This window comes from Lipotes vexillifer, unplaced genomic scaffold, assembly GCF_000442215.2.
Source record: "Lipotes vexillifer unplaced genomic scaffold, Lipotes_vexillifer_v1.1 scaffold217, whole genome shotgun sequence".
Classification (NCBI taxonomy): Eukaryota; Metazoa; Chordata; class Mammalia; order Artiodactyla; family Lipotidae; genus Lipotes; species Lipotes vexillifer.
In genome coordinates, this window is record NW_006788200.1 from 8,191,406 (window position 1) to 8,212,993 (window position 21,588).

The following is a 21,588-nucleotide window of genomic DNA, read 5'->3' on the forward strand; positions in this document are numbered from 1 at the left end:
TGCGCGTCCGGAGCCTGTGCCCCGCAACAGGAGAGGCCACAACAGTGAGAAAAAAAAAAAAAAAAAAAAAAAAAAAAAAAGAGTCATGTATCACATCATTGCAGCTTTGTTTACAATAGCTAGGGCATGGAATCAACCTAAGTGTCCATCGACAGGTGAATGGATAAAGAAGATGTGGCACATATATACAATGGAATATTACTCAGCCATAAAAGAAACAAAACTGAGTTATTTGTAGTGACGTGGATGGACCTAGAGTCTGTCAAACAGAGTGAAGTAAGTCAGAAAGAGAAAAACAAATACCATATGCTAACACATATATATGGAATCTAAAAAAAAAATTGTTCTGAAGAACCTAGGGGCAGGACAGGAATAAAGATGCAGACGTAGAGAATGGACTTGAGGACACGGGGAGGGGGAAGGGTAAGCTGGGACGAAGTGAGAGAGTGGCATGGACTTACATATACTACCAAATGTAAAATAGATAGCTAGTGGGAAGCAGCCGCATAGTACAGGGAGATCAGCTCAGTGCTTTGTGACCACCTAGAGGGATGATCCGGATAGGGAGGGTGGGAGGGAGATGCAAGAGGGAGGAGATATGAGGATATATGTATATGTATAGCTGATTCACTGTTATAAAACAGAAACTGGTGCACCATTGTAAAGCAATTATACTCCAATAAAGATGTTAAAAAAAGTAAAAATATATTTTATAAAAAAAAAAGGGAGCATCTCAAATGCTCCCTTCTTTAAGTTATCATAACCCTAGCCCTAGCTTGGTTCCTTTCCAGTGCCTCCAGTTGTTTTATCTTTTTTCCCCAATTTTTATAGTTGTTTATGATAGAGGGTAAGTCCAATCCCAGCTACTGCTCAAAGGCTAAGACTAAAGTCTTAGAATTTAAAAAAGTTCTAATAATGATATTAGGCCTTTAAGAGTGGATTATTTTTTAAATTTCTTATTTTTTTATTCTTTTTTCCTTTGTTAGAAATAATATTGTTCATTAACATAAAAAAAGTGCTTAGTACAATTCCTCTGTAAGGTATGTACTCAAGATATGTTAGCAGAGTATATAAAGACTCTTCAAAAATTAAATTCAAGCAAAACAATTTCTTGGGAGCCTAGAGAAGCTGGACGCAATAGTAGTTCCCTGATCTGTGGGCATTCATAAACCCTTATTTTCTTTTCAATTAGATTTGTATATCAAACACCAAGTAACTCAATATAGGAATTTGGTTAAAATATATTTTATTTTACATATATTTGAAGTATTAGTAAATCTAAAATTTTAATGTGAAGTCATTTGTTTTTGACATCATGTCAAAAGTGGTTACAGCTAAGTTAGTCATTTAGTTAAATATAATGAAACTCTAGATGGATCCTGAAACCTAATATTTAATTAAGGTTTCTTTAATTAATTCTTTAGTAAAAGAATTGCCCAATCTTATAAAACCTTATTTTTGTACTCAGTCTTTACTTTTCATTAACAATATTTGGGTCATTTTTGAAATAAAGAACAATACCATTAGTCTTTATATGCACAACAGGAGTTAAGGAGTTACATAAAATTTTGTAGCGTAGAATTTGAAACTAAGGAAATGTATGTATGATGATAGAGGGATGGAATGAATACGCTCCATGAGAATATTGTTAATTGCCTTACTGTCTATGCAGATGGGCTCATGGTAAAATTATTTACAAGTGAATACGACTTACTTTTACATCTTTGTAAAATTCTTTGCCTCATTACAAGTTAGTGATGAGAAAAAATATAGTATAGGATCAGTCCACAGGGATTTACCTTGGTGACATAATCCCAAGTGGTAATGACTTCACAGATTTTGTTGTGTTACTTTATGCGACGTCTTCTTTTCTTAAATAGATCTAACACAGTTTCTACACTTAAACATGACACTTAAGTTTGAGGCTATAGCTATATTTGACTCTGGCTGTAGTATAAACAGTAATTATTTTATTTTGAGTTACTGTTGACTATGGATTTAACAATTTTTTGAATTTCAAAGAATGTGGAAATTCAAAATTATTTGGAGTTGTAACTGTATCTCACAAGTCTGATTCTTGTGGAAAATTTTGGGCTTGCTCAAAAGTAAGGTAAAATAATTTTAATGGACTTTTGGTAAGATAGATTTCAAAAATTGTTCAGATGGTCATGGTAATATATATGCCTCTAAGCTGCCTCTCCTTTTTTTTCCTCTTGTCTTTCCTCAATCTCTTGCTTTTCTTCTCCCACTTAAAAAATATCAAAACAAAATAAAAATTCCTTTCTTGTTTTACTTCCGAAAATATGCAGGATGGACATGTAGAGGTGGCACGTTTGCTTTTGGATAGTGGTGCTCAAGTGAATATGCCTGCAGATTCATTTGAGTCTCCGTTAACGCTAGCTGCCTGTGGAGGACACGTTGAATTGGCAGCTCTACTTATTGAGAGGGGCGCAAATCTTGAGGAAGTTAATGATGAAGGATACACTCCCTTGATGGAAGCTGCTCGGGAAGGGCACGAAGAGATGGTGGCACTACTTTTAGCACAAGGTAAAATAGTTTTACTTCTTTAATTAAAAAATCGATTTCCTTCGGTTTTTTTGTGTCAGTATCCCTGAAGTTTACTACAACTAAGATATTTTTTGCATTGATGATAAAATAAATTATCAACACCCTGGAAGGAACCCCAGCAGCAGAGAAAAGATAATTATCACAAATCAGAACACTTTATTGTAAGTCTTTTGTAACTAGTTTTATCTATTTTCATGCTTTCCTCAGGAGCAAATATAAATGCTCAGACAGAAGAAACCCAAGAAACTGCTCTGACGTTGGCTTGCTGTGGAGGATTTTCTGAAGTTGCAGACTTCCTGATTAAGGCAGGGGCTGACATAGAACTTGGCTGCTCCACACCTCTGATGGAGGCTTCTCAGGAGGGACACCTGGAGTTGGTTAAATATTTACTGGCTGCCGGTATGTGGCTTTAAAAACACCTTTTAGAAAAAGACTTTTATATTGCTTTCATAACTTTAACAATTAACCATAACTTTTTCAACTTTCTTCTTAGGCTTTTAAATCTCCAAAAATGTCATTTTTCTAAAAGGTTTCTTAGAGTTATTAATGTTTGCTTGGTGACTGTAAGGCTTCCCGTTGACCATATCTTTCTATTGAATGTTTGTGGCTTTTGGAGGGGGGAAGTTAGTTCCTCCTAGAGTCTATTAATAAGAGGAGGTGGGGATGACATAGAGGTTATAATTTGATACCCTTAAGCCTGTTCATTTCTTGACATTTCTGACTTCTCAAAAAAAATAAGAAAGAAAAAATGAACGAACAAGTGGGAATTTTTTTTTTGGCAGAAGTATTTAGTTTTTTGGATTTTTTTGTTTATTTGTTTTTAAATATTTATTTATTTGGCTGCATTGGGTCTTAGTTGTGGCATGTGGGATCTTCATTGCAGCGTGAGGGATCTTTGTTGTGGTGCAGGCTCTTCGTTGCAGCATGCAGGCTTTTCTCTAGTTGTGGCACATGGGCTCCAGAGCCCATGGGCCCAGCAGTTGTGGCACATGGGCTCTCCAGTATGGCACGCGAGCTCTAGAGTATGTGGGCTTAGTGCCCCGTGGCATGTGGGATCTTAGTTCCCCGACCAGGGATCGAACCCGTGTCCCTGCTAAATGTGGATTCTTAACCACTGGACCACCAGGAAAGTCCCAGAAGTATTTAGTTTTAAAATAATTTGTGCTTGGGCTTCCCTGGTGGCGCAGTGGTTGAGAGCCTGCCTGCCGATGCAGGGGACACGGGTTCGTGCCCCGGTCCGGGAAGATCTCACATGCTGCGGAGCGGCTGGGCCCGTGAGCCATGGCTGCTGAGCCTGTGCGTCCGGAGCCTGTGCTCTGCAACAGGAGAGGCCACAACAGTGAGAGGCCTGCGTACCGTAAAAAAATTAATTAATTAATTAATAATAATAATAATTTGTGCTTTATATATTGTTAACCAGTGGTAAGAAGTAAGGTTTTTTACATCGAATATTTATAGTTTTATATAGAGCAAGTTAAGGTTATATCAGAAAAAATTGATCCAGACAGATGTAAACCTTTATTTATCCTTTAGAAGTAGTATACAATTTTTTATCCATATCTAATAAGCTGTTTAAAACTTGACATATAAAGAAATTCATAAAGGAAAATAAAATGTGTAGCAAAACTTTATTCATCTTTATTGTTAATATTAATTTGATTATAGCCCAGCATCAATTATTCCTTTGAATTAGTATTGCAATAATTTCTTAATCCAGATCATTAATGGTTTAGATGATTGTTTAGATTTTGAACCAATGTACAAACCAACCATACAGGCTGACCTCTTCCTTGACTCAGATACTATTATTTGGGCTTCCCTGGTGGCGCAGTGGTTGAGAGTCCGCCTGCCGATGCAGGGGACGCGGGTTCGTGCCCCGCTCCGGGAGGATCCCACATGCCGCGGAGCGGCTGGGCCTGTGAGCCATGGCCGCTGGGCCTGCGCGCCATGGCCGCTGGGCCTGCGCGTCTGGAGCCTGTGCGTCCGGAGCCTGTGCTCCGCAACGGGAGAGGCCCGCATACCGCAAAAAAAAAAAAAAAAAGAAGAAGGAATAAATAATGTTAACTAAGAAATCACCAGGCATTCTGCTCAGCTCATGTGTTAACTCTGTTAATTACCACTGGCCACTGGTATAGTTAGAAATATTACATACATTTTATAGATATAGAAACTGATGTACAGTCATGTTACATAACTTCCCTAAGCAAATCAAGCTAATAAGTGACAGGGCCAATATTCAAACTTAGAACTCCTGACATTGTTTTTTCTGTTGCATCACCACTGATTCTCATATTTAGCTACTGTGGCTAATTTGAAGTAGGTAGTTTCTGGAACTGTCTCGGGGGCCTGAGAATCACTTTTTATGTGATCACTTCCTAAAACAGTTTTTTTCCAGATTAGAGTGTGATTTATTTACACGCATTTCTTCTTATAGTGTAGCACTAAAGAAGAATCCAACAGGTCTTTTCATACATTTCCTATACTGTTTTTTAAAAAAATTTAAAAACCTTGGGCTTCCCTGGTGGCGCAGTGGTTGGGAGTCCGCCTGCCGATGTAGGGGACAGGGGTTTGTGCCCCGATCCGGGAGGATCCCACATGCTGCGGAGCGGCCAGGCCCGTGGGCCATGGCCGCTGAGCCTGTGCGTCCGGAGCCTGTGCTCCGCAACAGGAGAGCAGGAGAGGCCACAACAGTGAGAGGCCCGCATACTGCAAAAAAAAAAAAAAAAAAAAAAACACAATACCCTTTCCTTCCCTAAAATTTTATGTTTTTCTGTCCCTTGGATTTCCTATAAGTAGTACTTAGATCTAGAGACTTGATTGAATTCAGGTATGATGTATGTTTGTTTTGTTCTGTTTTGTTTTTAAGACTACTTCATAGGTAGTATTTGTGTACTTTCTTCAGGAGGTAGTAAATGTCTGATTGTCCCTCTTTTTGATTATTAGATATTGATGATCATTGCTTAGATCCATTAATTCGTTAGGGGTTACAGAGTGGTAATATTCTAAATTCTATTATTCCTTCCTTGTTTATTAGCAGAAATATGTCTATAAAGAGAAACTTCCCTTCATCAACTATTTGGTTACTCTTAGGTATAAATCATATAGGAACAGTAGTATAAATGTTTGATTTTTCCCCCCCTTTCCTCTCCCCCCCTCACCGCAAATAATGAGGTGGACCCCCTAGTATCCTTCAGTGGTGACCAATGAAGTGGTTTTTTGGTTTTGATTTGAACATCATTTTGAACTTCTAGATTTAAACATACATGATGGCCTTTATTCTATCATAGTCCTCATTCTTTTTGATGTAAAAATTGCTGAAAGATGGGACAGTTTCACTATCTTTGGTCAATAAGTTTAGCTCCTAAATCCTTTTGGCGTGACCTCATTAGAGTCTGTTTCCTTGCTTTTTGATATTGCTAGGTGTTTCAGGCCCATCTTATACAGATTCTCCCCTAGTCTTGGAACCAATTATTTCTTTAAGAAGCCCTAATTTCATTTAGTAGGATATGGTACTTAGAGATCACAGTCTTAGCTAGAGATGCTATTTCAGCTTTGTCTTTCATTGTCTCTAGGCCTTTTTAGTTGGTCAGAATGAGGAAATATTTTTCTTACAGATAATAATACAACATGAATTCATGTCAGTAGTTCCAATTCAGAACCATACGGTTTTACTTAACTTCAGCAATCTTTTATCTGTGTTTTCTCTCAGCCATGCCCCAAATTTCACTGACCAAAGGATTACTCATTTGATTTTTGCCACAATATCCATAGAATAGAAACCAAAACTACTGTCAATACGATTTCTGAAAACTGATATTTTTGGCTTTAGCAGCCCTTTTATTTCTTAGGGTATATCTTACTGGGGATGTATAGGCAGATTTTTTTTTTTTAAATAAATTTATTTATTTTTTATTTTTGGCTGCGTTGGGTCTTTGTTGCTGCGTGCGGGTTTTTCTCCGGTCGCGTCTAGTGGGGGCTACTCTTTGTTGTAGTGCGTGGGCTTCCCATTGCGGTAGCTTCTCTTGTTTCGGGGCACAGGCTCTAGGCACGCGGGCTTCAGTAGTTGCAGCACGCGGCTCAGTAGTTGTGGGTTGCGGGCTCTAGACCACAGGCTCAGTCGTTGTGGCGCATGGGCTTAGTTGCTCTGCGGCATTTGGGATCTTCCCGGACCAGGGCTCAAACCCGTGTCCCCTGCATTGGCAGGCGGATTCTTAACCACTGTGCCACCAGGGAAGTCCAGATTATTGTATTTTTTAATCATTTGGTAGAGTTCCTTTCTGTGTGGCTAAAAACATTTTTCCAAAACATTTAAAGGAAAATTAGGATTCTTGAAATCTGATATTTTCATATTTAGAGTTTATGAGTTTCACCAAATTATAAAATTCACAAAGTAAATGTGTAATTTTTTTGTTTGCCAGGTGCTAACGTTCATGCTACAACAGCAACAGGAGACACAGCCTTAACCTATGCTTGTGAAAATGGACATACGGATGTTGCAGATGTTTTACTTCAAGCAGGGGCTGATTTAGTAAGATATTTTTAATTTCAAATATTTTTGTGTGAATGTTAATACTCCTTTATTTTTAACATTTAGAAAACACTAGTAAAGAAGATCAATAGTTTGCATGCTTTGTATAAAATAACTTTTAAAAGTTTGGCTACTTGTTCTAGTTGTTGCATTTATTAAATGTATTTAAAAGTAGTTTTTAAAAGGGCATACTGTTTCTTTTCCTAGGTAAAAACATTTGTTTCTTTCTTCCTCTCACCCCAGTCCCATTTGACATTCTTGAACCTTTTTAACTGCCCTTTATTAGATACACAAATTCAATGATATGTTTACAACATAGAATAACCTGTCAAATCACTTTGAGTGATTTCTTTTGTTTTTCTAATTAGTTAGACATTTAAAATAAAGCTACTGTCATCTTCCTAACAACATTATTACAGCATTTCATTCTTTTTCTGTTCTTTTAATATCTTCTATTTTGGCTTTTCAAAGTTTCAAATTAGATGGCAGGTTCATATGTGTAATAATCCTTACAACTATGGGAAATTATAAATAATATCCCACTTAAAGGTTTATGCTTCTTGCTGAAATGTTTGCTTTGACTAATTTTTATTTTGTGAGATTATTTTGAACTGCTTTCTAGAGTTTCTTCCAGAATTCCCTTTTGTATTTCTTAAAAATCTGTGTGAGACACGCATAATTATAAATGCTGTAGAGAATCAACTTTATTAATTTCAGTTATTTAGAAAAAACTGTGCAAGTATTGTCTTGTAAACCAATTCCAGTAACAGACATTCCCCCCAAAATACCTGAGAACATTGTTGGAAAATAATTATTGACTATAGTAAGTGTGTAGTGTAATTATGCTATTTATTTATCATCATTTCTACTACTAATAAATATTGTAGTGATAAGACTAGCATTCATTCTCATTAATTAGGATCTGCCAGTTAGAGTTTCTGAGAGGTGTACTTTTTTCGTTTCAAAATTATGACGGATATGTTAAGTAGATCTTAATCTTCTGCCTTCTTTTTTTATCTCATTCCTTCTTTTAGAGTTGCTTTGGGTCATCTAAAAATTAAGAATTGAAGCATTTCATCACTTGGAATAAACAGGGTAGAGCATAAAAGCTTAGATAATATAAGCAAATTTAATACTCTTATCTGAATTCTTATCAAAATTCTTCCTTCCATTTTTCCATAGCTAAGTCACTTTTTTGACTAATTTGCTAGTTCTTCTAAAAATATTAAATAGGAAAAGAGGAATTATCTGTTAAATGCACTTTAAAGTATAGCAAAACCTTAGTGATTTTTGACAGTTTAAAAATTTGTTATGAAATATTTTTAAATGCCCTTTAAAACAAAGGACACTTAAAAATAGAAAACAAAATAGTTGTTTTCTATTTTTTATTTTGATAGTTTTCTGGAATTAGGTAAATTGTGATTAAAATTCCTTAGAAGAATTTCATTAAATAAGTAGATTGAAAGATTTGAATTTACCTTACTGTTTTACATTCAAAATATAAGATTAAAAAATGGCTCAGATAAATATTTACCTTAAGTATAAAGGTAATACTGTTATTCTAACATAACTGTTTTTCTCTTTTGCAAACCGTCTTTGCCTTCATATATACATGTAATTATAATCATAGTATAGTACAGTTGTTTTCTATTTTCCAGAATGTGTGTTCTGTCATAATCTTTTCCATTTTGCTGCATATTCTATATATTTATAACGTGCATAATATCCCATCAAGTTGATGAGCCATAATCATTCACTTATTATTGAACTTTTGACTTGCTTTTTATTTTTCACTGTTGTAAATACTGCTAGATTTAATAATTTCATGTGCATAACTTTTTCTTTTTTCTCCTTTCGAATTATTTCATATATTAATTTTTCACTTTAAAAATGTATTACTATTTTATGCTTTTGCTATCTGTGGAGAGATATTTCAATTTTAATATTAGTTATTTTCCTGATTGTAAAAAGCAGTTCTTGTTCTTTATAGAAAATGTGGGAAGTATGGAAAAGCATAGTAAGTTTGATATTTAAAACCTATAAATAATTTCAGACTTTACTATAAGCCATAGGTGGGAAACAAAAGACCTAGTGAAAAACAAGAAGTGAGTAAAGCAGGCAGATCAGTTCCTGAGTCCTGAGGAAGAAAATGACTGATAATTCTTGCTAGCTGGACCTAAAAAGACAGTAGCACCTTTCTTGTCCTTCATTCTTTTCTGTCACCTCCTAGTATCTGTTTAGGACTGTAGTAATTTCCTCCAGTGGTTTGGAATTGGAAGACTACACTCCCATTGCATGGAGTGGAGATGTATTCCATTTCTGGCATCCCATAGATGTATTCTTGATGTCTAGGTTTGGTAGTTCTTTAAGTTAAATTGTTTGTTTTCGTGGGCTAGCTGAGAACCTTCATTTGGGGGGGAACTATTTTTACCTTCGGTTTTAAATAAGAACGCACAAGTCAACCTTTGAAACAATCTGGACCATGCTTTGTTAGATTTTTAGAGCTTAACTTTTGCCACAATTTAAGGCTGTTATTATTTATTTTTTAAAGAGCTTAAAAGTTGTCTCTTATTTTTAAAAATATTCTGTAGAATCAGTTAGGATATTAATTACAATTTTATAAAAATGTAATGCAACAATTTGGATTTCTTATATTGTTTCCTGAGATGAAACTGAGAGGTTTTGAGGCTTTTCATTCTACATGTGTAGTAGGTGTAGTTTAGAACTTAGTTTTAAAGGAAATCTAGACAGTTTCTTATTTAATGCTTTTTAAAAAATCCACAACCAGAACTGTTAGTATACTTGAGCATTTTCAGGTAGATCCTCAAAATACGTGCATGTTCTCATTTGAAACTTAGTTATTTGAAATTTTATTTTTTCTTGTTTTAAAGATATTTAAAATGAAAAAATATTAGATATTTCCACTAAAAAAGAACCCTGAATATCCATCATATTTAGAAGGTTGTAGATTGATATGTAACTTGTCTACCTTTGTAATAATTGCATAAATTTGAATAATCCATTATTAAAAACCTTTGGACTAGATTAGTTTTCTTAAATAAGCCACTTAAGATGTTCCTTTTGGAAATCAAAAATTAAATGAAATAAAAATTGTCCATTAATTCCAGAGTTCTTTTTGAAAATTCTCCCTATTTAACATGCAAAATCATTTTAACTACTCAATAAGCAGAGAGCCTTGAGCAAATCACCTAATCCATGTCTTCCATATAGTTGTACTTCTTGTTACCACTGTAATGGGAATCATTATATATTGAAATAAAGATTATTCCTTTATGTACTTTCTTTCTCTGCATAGCATCTTTTGTTTATTGGGCCCAAATTAGTATTTAGTATTTGGTGTGATTACAGGTATAATGTGATGTAAACCCATTGTAAGAAAGTTTGTATTAAAACACATAAGCATTCTGTAGTATACTTAAAATCTAAAAGAAATTTAAAAAAAAAGAAAAAAGAAAAAAATAAACCAGCCTTTGGAAACTAATCTTATTTCTCTGAAAAGGAATATACTATGTATCCTTACAAATTTGTTATTGAACTGCTTGACCAGAAATAACCAATAAACACCATTTAAAAATCAAAGTTGAGTGACTCCCCTGGTGGTCCAGTGGTTAAAACTCCACACTTCCACTGCAGGGGGCATGGGTTCAATCCCTGGTCCAGGAACTAAGATCCCATATGCCATGAGGCGCAGCCAAAAAAAATAATAAATAAAAATAAAATTGACATCTGCAATATTAAAAAAACCGAAAACTGAAATTGATTCAGTTCCATTGTCTTTGAGTCACTGTCCTGGTGTCCTGTTTAATTATTACTTTAGGCTGTTCTCCCCATTTACTGGTCTTTAGACCAAAAGGCAGAGTTTTAATATTTCATTCTTATTCGTATCTTGATAGCTTACTTCAGCTAAAGCATTTTTATGGCTTGATTTCTTTTACCACAGTCCTCTAGCCCCCTCTTTACTATTACTTTTATGTTCAAGGTGGAGAATTTGCATAGTTAACTATTCAACAGTATAACTTGGATTGTAAAACCCTACTCTGCTTCTTTCTTTTTTTCTCTTGCTTGCTTTTAATTTTGACTTACTTTGTTGTCTGTGTTTTCCTGGCTTCCATGCCCCACCACGTTATTGTTACAGAGATGATCCATCTCTATGAAAGATGACTGCATCAGGTCAGAGTTTCCAAAGCCCCTAATGATAGGATGTTTAGGTGGCAACAGTGTTGGTTTACATGTCAGTGTTGTTTTGTTTTTCTGTTATATATATATATATATATATATATTAGGAGTTTTTGTTGTGTTTTATTTTTATTTTGTTTTATTTTTTTCTTCCAGGTTTATTAAGATATAATTGGCATACAGTACTGTATAAGTTTAACTTGTGATTATCACAATAAATTTAGGAACCTCTGTCATTTCATATAGATACAAAATTAAAGAAATAGAAAAAAAATTTATTCCTTGTCATGAGATCTCTTAGGATTTGCTCTCTTAACAACTTTCATATATAACATACAGCAGTATTAATTATATGTATCATGTTGTATAATACATCCCTAGTACTTACTTATAACTTGAAGTTTGTACAGAGTTGCTTTGATTTGGTGGTGTTTCTGGTTTTCAAACCATTTTTAAAGATGATGGAATCTTTCTCTTTTCATCATGGCATGTTAATTTCAGCACTAAAACGTTGTTGAGATAAAAGAAATATTTGTGGAATTTCCTTCACATGTATTTACCAACAAAGCTAAGGTTGGAAAGGGAGAGTGATATATAAATCCCGTAAATTCCTTCCTTCTCTACAGCTCCTTGGCCTTTCATGTCTAGAAGAGGAACTCAAGTAGTATTTCCCATAATAAACAACTGACATAGATATTAGAGAAGGTAAATATATTCTAGTTGTGTTCACATAAAGATTTTTTATGACCCACTTTAGCATGTTACAGGCCTTCATTGCTATTTGAAAGTAAATCTACTAAAAGGAAGAAATACCTGTGGAAGGCATCCTGTAATCCTGTATCTGAATGGAGGGCTAATGAGTGACAAAGGCTACACTTAGATATTTAGAAAGAACTCAACATTAGTGATGCTACTGAGCATTAGACAACACACCGGAATTTTCATCACAGCCATCAGATCACTGATCTATAAGTAAATAGTTGCCTCAATATTCTCATCTGTAAAATGAAATCTAGTGTTATTTTCTGGACTGTTTTACCCAAGTCCTGTAAATATTCTTTCTTTGGCTATGCTGGGTGTCCTAGGGCAAATCACTTAGATTCCCTAGCCTTCTTTTGTTTTTCTTTCTCATCTCCCCCCTTTCCTTTATTTTATGAGGGGTTTGGACCAGAAGATCTTTAATGATGTGGCTTAAGAAATCTAATTTTATGATTTTTAAAGAACAGGTTAACTAGCTACCTGTTTGGATGTATCAGATGGACTAGATGAGTACTTAGCCCAAGAATGAGTGAAGTGCTATGGGATCCTTGGAGAAAATGAAATTTTAAGGTGTGAGTCATAATTAATAATAGTGATGTGTTACACAAATTATTCTCTCTCTTAAAATCTTTGGGTATATTAAATGTATCTTAAATTACTTAATTTTGGGCATTATTTATAATTAATAATTAGCAGATTTAGCTTATTATAAAATATTTTAATAGATAAAAGTTACTAATCCCTAGAAAACACAGTAATGTGGTAAGGCCACCCCAGTAAAGAATAATTTGGCATTATAATGCTAAATCATTATCTCTCCCACCCTATCTTTTTACTATCAGTATTTTATCCTACTTAAATACTGTCAAAGAAGTAGGAAAAGTTTCCTTAACATGGATTTTTATTGTAAGTAAGCTATTTTCTTAAGAATAAAATCTCTCCAGTTATCTTTGGAATTGTTCAATTATGAATTTATTCTTCTTTTCCTTTGGTTAAACTTTATTTTGAGTAGCAGAATAAACTTTTGTTACATCCTCTTCTTCTCATCTTATATGCCTTCAAACTTTTCAAAATTTCCTTTCTTTCAGATTGTTTTTTCAGCTTTGGCTTTCAAGTATACGTAGGTAATGCCCAGTGAGAGGCAAGGAATTTAGAAATACCGTTTTACTTTGAGATGTTAGCCACCTTGAAAATAGGGGTGGAAGATGGAGAGGTTTTTCCAATGACAAGATAGGACATGGATTCTTTCTTTAAGCTCATAATAAATCTGCTTTAGATGCAGTAGATCAAAGAAAATAAATAGAACCAACCTAAAGAAGTGTGGTGGGCACACAGTGTTGCTAATTCTGGGTCTTTGCCATATTGAGTAGTAGTTGGTCCTATGCAAATCAGTTATTTTTATTTTTATTTTTTTTGCGGTACGCGGGCCTCTCACTGGTGTGGCCTCTCCTGTTGTGGAGCACAGGCTCCAGACACGCAGGCTCAGCGGCCATGGCTCACAGGCCCAGCCGCTCCGTGGCATGTGGGATCTTCCTGGACCGGGGCACAAACCCATCCCCTGCATCGGCAGGCGGACCCTCAACCACTGCGCCGCCAGGGAAGCCCGATCATAACTTTTAAAGGTTTATTATTTTTAATGTTGGAATGAAAATCGAAGCACTTCTGCAGTGAGTAAATTGCGCCCCTTGAATATGTTGTACTGGTCTATCACTGATTTTCCTCCCTAACCATGAAGTAAGCTCTTTGACCCTTGTTGCTTTTCTTAGACTGTGTTCTAGCCAAATGAACTTTGGGGGGCGTTTTCCTAGAATAGTTGAGCTAGTGGAATCTGGGTGATTTGGACATAGATACATTAGCACCCTCCGGTTCTTAATCCTGGAAATTAGATTTGATATGGACTTACCTTAAAAGAAACAAAAATTTTGAAGGATCAGTTTGTTATCTATATTAAATCTTAGGAAATAGAGGATTTCTATTTCTTTTCTATATCCTCTTTTGTAAGATTTTTTTTTTTATTGAAGCAATATGTTGTGTGTCTTTCTAAACATTTCTATACACTCAAGCATATATATATTGTGTATGTGGCTATATGTCTTTTTTATATGAATAGATTTGTTACCACATATACTGTTCTGAAACTTTTTTCTTTTTAATATAATATTTTTCTGTCAATTCCTAAGATTTCCCATTCTTTTTCACAGGTACCCAGTGTTCTATATAATTTATTAACCATTTATTTATTCATAAACATCTGGGTTATTATAATTTTTAAAGATTACAAATGGTACTGCACTAAATATTTTTATGCACATTTACGTATTTTTGCTACTTTTGTGAATATATCTATAGGGATAAATTCTTAGAAGTGAAATTGCCAGTTTTCAGAGGGTCCACATCTAAAAGTTTGATAGCTGCTGCGAAACTACAAAAATGCTGAACTAGTCTATACTTCTACTAACAATTGAGGTCTCCTGATTCTTATATTCTCATTAACATGGGTTAGATTTCCCCTTCCTTCCTTCCTTCCTTCCTTCCTTCCTTCCTTCCTTCCTTCCTCCCTCCCTCCCTCCCTCCCTTCCCTTTCCTTCTTCCTTCCTTCCTTTTTTTATGGTTTAATTTTCTAATCTCTGATCATAGTCCCCATGTTTCTTTTATCTAAAAAAATCCCTGTGTTCCAAGTAGCCCTATGAGCTGCTCACTAATTGCTGAACTAATTGTTGAACTATATAAAACACAGGTATAAAGTTACTTCCTGGAAAAGTATTTATTCAGACATCATTTACAAATGCAAATTTTGAAATATTTTGTTAATTTCTTTTAAATAACTGATTTTTTAAAAATCAAATATTTAGACAGTTTATTGACTCCATTCTGAAGAGGAGGTTAATGTGTCTTCCACCATAGGATTTTCATGAGTTATTTTATTATTACATTGTCATGATTTTATAACATTTACATTTTGTTTTATGACCCTATTATTTCTCAGAGTTGTTTAACTGTATATTTAGGTGGATTCAGTGTTTACCTCACTAGTCTTTCATATTATGTAGACTCTGAATTCCTGATTTCCTGAACTTGACTCACCTTTTGGCTGGCTGATACTGGTATTTTGTTTTGAATTTACTTACCTCAACCGAAAAAGAGTTCACAGGTGCTTGCATTTTTGATATTATTGTATGTTGTATTTATAAATGAATGTAGCCAAATATAAAATTAATGAATCACTTGTTTTTTCCCCTCAAAATTCTAAGCCCTCTCTTCTACTGTCTTCTGGTATTAAATATTGCCAAAGCCTGCTAGAATATTCCCCATTATATGTAAGTGATTTCCTTTCTGCCCGGATTATCATAAGATTCTTTCATTATACTTAAACCTCTATGATTTCGCCAGGATGTGTCTTGGTGTTTATTATTTTATAATAGTTTTTCCTGGAAAACCGTGAGTGCTTTCTATTTAAAGATTTTAGTTCATCCTCTCTCCCCTCTCCTTTTCTTTCTCCTCATCATCCTTCTCCAGTTTTTTTCTATTACAGCCTTGAATACTTTTTCTGTTCTGTTTTCTTCTGGGACATTTATTATCCACATATTGAATCTCCCTTATTATATTTATGTCTGATTCTTTTCATTTCTTTGTCCTTTTCCTCTGTATTGTTTCTTTCTTAAGCCCATCCACCAGGTCACTATTTTTTCTGTATACTTGTTGCTGCTTCTAATGTAGTTTTCGTGGTTTCATTACTTAGTATCTTCTGCTCTTCCAACTCACTTTTTTTCCTGATAAATTTATTTATTTATTTATTTTTGGCTGCGTTGGGTCTTCATTGCTGCGCACGGGCTTTTCTCTAGTTGCAGTGAGCGGGGGCTACTCTTTGTTGAAATGTGCGGGTTTCTCATTGTGGTGGCTTCTCTTGTTGTGGAGCACAGGCTCGTGTGCGGACTTCAGTAGTTGTGGCTCACGGGCTCTAGAGTGCAGGCTCAGTAGTTGTGGCACACGGGCTTAGTTCCTCCATGGCATGTGGGATCTTCCTGGACCAGGGTTCGAACACGTGTCCCCTGCATTGGCAGGGAGATTCCTAACCACTGCGCCACCAGGGAAGTCCCCCAACTCACTTCTTTTTTTTTTTTTTTAATTTATTTATATTTGGCTGCGTTGGGTCTTCATTGCAGTGCACAGGCTTCTTATTGTGGTGGCTTCTCTTGTTGCAGTGCACAGGCTCTAGGTGTATGGGCTTCAGTAGTTGCGGCTTGCGGGCTCAGTAGTTGTGGCACATGGGCATACTTGCTTCATGGCATGTGGGATCTTCCTGGAGCAGGGCTCGAACCCATGTCCCCTGCATTGGCAGGCAGATTCTTAACCACTGTGCCACCAGGGAAGTACCCCCAACTCCCTTTTAAGTTTCCTCTTGCTGTTATATCACTTTGTTCCACTAGTTAAAGCGTTCATATTCTCTTTAATATTTTTGAAAGTACAAGGGAATATTTGACTAAAATTTTGTTTCCATTTTTGTAGGAACTTCTTAATAGGTTCTGTGTTGGATACTTCGTGTTTATTTATTCTTATTTGAATGGAGCTTGTCTTTGTTGAAAATCATATGGGGATGAGGAAGGGAGAAGTGAACTTTAACAGTCAGCTTGTTCAAATCATAGAGTTGACTCAGAATACTTTCTCACCAAATCTCTACCATAGGAGCATGCATCCCCTTAGGGTAAGCATATCATCCAGGGTAGGAGGTAGGAGTGACTTAGGGTGAAGCCTTCTCTAGGCCACATTTCTTTTATTTGGAGATATAGTTGATCCTGGTCAGTGATTGCAATTCTTATTACTGTTTCTTCAACCATCTCCCTGTCTCATCTTTGAGTACTTTCTCCCTGTCTGGAGACTAGATCTAGAGAAAATACAGATATTCCATCTCTCAAGTTCTTTCAAGTCTCCTGTTTTAGTTGAAAAGTGTGAGCACTAAGTGCATTTATAATGGGGGGAGGAGGTACTACAGAACTATTTAATCTCTTACAGTATTTTTCCTACTTTTATCTCTCAGCTTCTGATATTCGCAGATCTTTTGATTTAATTATTTTCCTTGGTTAGATATTAAGATACTGCTCTATTTTCTGTGGTTTTAGTTGTATTTGGAGATAAAGGCATGAGTTCAAAAACTTTAGCAGAATTAGGTCTGCATATGTTCAGGTTTATATTGAAGTTACATTGGTAGAGAACCATATTATCATACTTAATAATCATGCTCTGTTCATGAGATTATGGTCTCTACAGATGAGAATCTTTTTAGTTGAAGATCCTGAGTTAATAAAGCCCAGCACCTGAAGTACTGGTCACAAGGTCTTCATGGCCAAATGTGATTTTCATTTTTGGAATAAGATCCGTGAGTTCTTCTTTTTCCTTTCACAGGACAAGCAGGAGGACATGAAGACTATTTTGGAGGGCATAGATCCGGCCAAGCATCAGGTGAGGGTGGCCTTTGATGCTTGTAAGCTACTACATAAAGAATAGATGATGTAGGTAACCAGAACTCTAGATATCTGAATTCCAGTCAAGAAGTTCCAGGACCCTGTTGGGTGACAAAGGAAATCTCTTCGATTGAAAAAGATTATGAAATTCCAATAAAAAGAGATTTACATTACTAGTGGTTTGCTTCCTTAGTATTCTTTTTATGTCGTATTCCTAAAAAAAAAAAAAAAAAAAATCTCTTAGGTTAAAATAGATTTTCTTATTCAGATAGTTTTTTTTGCATTCTCCCTTACTGAGAGAGTTAAGATAACCCAGAGAGAAAGTCTCAGTCATAAAGCCCTTTGTATTCAACTTTGTTCAACAAATATCTGAAACTCAGATTTAGGGTGATATATTGGATTTTTTTCTATATAATCCTCAAATAAACAACAACAGAAAAACATTTTAGTGAAACATTTACTATATTGCTCATGCCCTAATTTCTATAAAATTAAAATTTTCTTCTTAAAATCCTCTCATGTAACCTCGTTCTAAGATCGTCTTTTAAGAAGGTGAATACTTGTTGATAAACAAACATTTCTTTTGAAAAAAAATGTGTGGAATTTGTGCCTGATGCTTTTAAAAGTCAAGCAAATTTAATATCCATTGTAATCCAGAGAGATTTGTTTATACTCAGGAGCAGTGCTTAATTTTTAAATTAGGAATAAGTTGTGATTGCTTCACAATTAATTTAGGCCATCTAAAATAAATTTTTCAGTGTCAAGCCACTCTTAACCATAATGCTTATTAAGTATCTTTTTTTTGGCTTTTGGAATGAGAAGTTGTTATATATTCATTCTATTTTGAAGAAAGTAAATAAATTTCTTTCACAAAATACTATGTGAAAATGTAAACTTTTACTCAGTTTATGTAATAGCTGTGGCTCCTATCAAGAATGTAAAGCTGAGTGTTAGTTCAGATAAAGTTATTTTTTTCTCCCTGGACTTGTTAAAGAAAATGTGATTTTAAATCTGTCTAGCTGTAAGTCTCAAGACTTGGGATACTTTTTAAAATTGAGGTTTGCAGCCCCACTTTTAGAGGTTCAGATTCAGCAGATCTGAAATGGGGAGTCTGCATTTTAAATGATATCCCAGGAGATTCTCATAAGTCCTCTGTATTCCACACTTTGAGACATTGCTAGAGTCTGTAGATTATTCTTCATCATTGCTGAGTTCTGTTCTTTTCCAACCTTTGCTTTATTATCATTCTTCCTTCATCCAAACTGAGTAAGCTTGGTTTTTGTCTTTGTTACTTGTGGTTTTTAGAAACTGAGCTAAACACAAACCCTAAAACGGTGCCTCTTAATCTTTTTCCATCTCATTTCTGCTGAGGGATATAAATCTGATCAGTAACAGATCACTAAGTTAATGATTAATATACAGTGGTGGGTTGGAAGAACATATCCCCTAGGGGAGATTGTAAGAATCCTTTAGTACATATATAGTATAAAGCAGTCTCTCTCTCCCCTCCTCTGATTCTGGTCCTTCCCCCTAGACAGTGTCCTCCTTCAACTGCAAGAAACACCGGCTCTGTGATATAGTTACAATCTTTGATGTATACCTTGGTTGCCCAGGACTGTGGTTTTAAAGGAAATCAACTTATTTTAAAGAAAAAAAGCCTAAATCTAAAATTAAATTTTGTCATCTAAAGCCAAATAGAAAAAAAATGCACCTTTTTTCTCATAATGCTTATGCATCAGAACCAGAACTTTGCAGTGCATTTTTTACAGACAAGATTTTAGCAGGCTTATGAGCTCTGATTATCCACTTATCAATATGTTTCAACTGTTGGTGATTAGTTTACCTTAATAAACTAAATAGGACCTCCCGCTTTTTAAATAACTTTTTATTAAGGAGTAGCATATATACATATTTTAAAACTTTACTACTTAAAGCTGGAAAACTTTTATCAATTTTTTCTTGATCCTTAAAACTATCTGTGCAATACACAAAACTCCTAATACACTTTTTTTTTTAAAGGCCAAGTTCTTTCTTTCTAGGTTATTGTATGTTGAATGAGTCCTATCTCAAAGTTGTTTAAATATAAGTAACAAATGACTTCCAGTCAAGAAAGTAAAGTCACTGTTAGTATATTTTGAAACCTCTCTGCTCTCTTTCAAGTACATAGATCTAATAAATAAAATATGGGAGAAGAACAAACTAAACTAAAAATATATAGCTATACTCTGAAACAAGACCAACGAACTCTGTGGACTAGAAATGGACCCTGGATCCACAGCTGAAGCTGTAGGCCCAAGGAGAATTAAACCTAAAAAAAAAAATGGGCACTGGGGGCTGGAATTTCATCATCTTTAAGGGAATAGGGTCTGAATGCATCTCACATGGAACTGGCCAATAGGTATAGTCTTATTGCCCAGCCTATGAAGCAGCATGGAAAAAAAGCTCCAAGCAATTGCCCAGAGTCTCAGTTAGAAATTAGCAAATTGTTCTTCATAGAGAGAAGATGCAAAGACAACATTGTAACTAAGAACTTGGAGGGCATCATTATTTGATTTAGTGAGAAGAACAGAAATAACTTCATGGGTTAAGAAGGTTAAGTTGCCAAGGAAAGAGCTACTTCTGAAATAGACCAGACTGAGGTAACTTTCAGACCATCTAATGAGAAGGGATAAGTTGTGGATGGAAATAAAAGAAAAAAAACAGCTCCCATGCAAAATGAGCTTTATCAAATAAAAAAATTATAAAGCTCAGGAGCAAATCTACATGAACAGAGAGAGTCAAAATGCAAGCAAACAAAAAGCAGCAGCACAGGAGAGTACAGGCCCAAGGAAATTGAAATAAAAGACTTGAATCAAAGATTTTAAGCATGCTTATTTTAAACTATGAACAATAGCCATAAAACAATGTGAGGCAATGAAACAAAAGCTGATGATTATGAATTAAGAACAGATAGATACGAAATAAAACTTTCAGGAGAAAAAATTGTGGAAATAAAAACTAAATATATAGGATAAACAGTATATTGGACAGTTGAATAAAGAATTAATGAATCAAATGATAAAATAATATAGCACAAAGGTAAAGAGTTGGAAAATATGAAAGAGAAATTGAGAGGCCATATATATATTTGACTATATATATATATATATATATATATATATATATATATATATATATCTGAAAGAGGGAAATAGAAGGCAGAGGCAATGCTTGAAGAGATAATGATGGAGAATTTTCTAGAACTGAAGCCTGACATGATTCCTTGATTGAAAAATAATTGCTAAGCGGAACAAATGAAACTGCAGAATTTTAAGGATAAAGAAAAATCTTAAAAGCTATTGGAGGAAAAATGAATTATTCTCAGAGGAACAACAATTAAATTTTTGATGGTAGATTCTCATCAACAAAAATAATCACAGAAAACAATGGAGAGTAATATCCTCAAAATACCAGAAGAGGGACTTCCCTAGTGGGACAGTGGTTAAGAATCCACACGGGTTTGAGCCTTGGTCCGGGAAGATCCGACATGCTGCGGAGCAACTAAGTCCATGTGCCACAACTACTGAGCCTGCGCTCTAGAGCCCGCGTGCCACAACTACTGAAGCCCATTCACCTAGAGCCCGTGCTCCGCAACAATCGAAGCCACCACAATGAGAAGCCTGCACACCGCAACGCAGAGTAGCCCCGCTCGCCGCAACTAGAGAAAAAGCCTGTACGCAGCAACAAAGACCCAATGCAGCCCCCCCCCAAAAAAAAAACAGAAGAAAATAACACAATATAGAATTCTATACTCAACTAACATTCCAAAGAAGGAAAAATAAGCATATTTTCAGATCTACAAAGAATAAAAGTTTACCACCTCAGACCCTTGCCAAAAGAACTACTAAAAGTTATGTACATCAATAAGGAGAAAAAAGAACCCTGGAGGAAGGCGTGGGATGCAGGAAGCTACGGTAAGCACAGAAATTGGTAAAATATATTATAAATATGAATTTGTGAGTATAAAACCTAAATTTTTATGCTTAAAACCAAAGTAGTACTAAAAATCTAGACAGCAATAGTATGAAATTCAGCAGG

The 21,588-nt window shown here is 35.1% G+C and overlaps 1 protein-coding gene across 5 annotated transcripts in view; it reads left to right on the forward strand.

The window, feature by feature from the left end:
• The window catches only part of ANKHD1 (ankyrin repeat and KH domain containing 1), a 115,430-nt gene that overhangs the window by 42,438 nt on the left and 51,404 nt on the right, over positions 1 to 21,588 (forward strand). For 2 of the 5 annotated variants that reach the window (XM_007461455.1, XM_007461456.1), the window contains exons 8-11: positions 2,310 to 2,547; positions 2,776 to 2,967; positions 6,987 to 7,096; positions 17,453 to 17,689. In XM_007461455.1, coding sequence (XP_007461517.1) covers positions 2,310 to 2,547; positions 2,776 to 2,967; positions 6,987 to 7,096; positions 17,453 to 17,554 — 642 coding nt within the window. In that variant the 3' untranslated portion in view covers positions 17,555 to 17,689. Of the gene's footprint in view, positions 1 to 2,309; positions 2,548 to 2,775; positions 2,968 to 6,986; positions 7,097 to 17,452; positions 17,690 to 21,588 lie in introns of those variants that run through there. The other 3 variants (XM_007461454.1, XM_007461453.1, XM_007461457.1) reach the window with 3 other exon arrangements.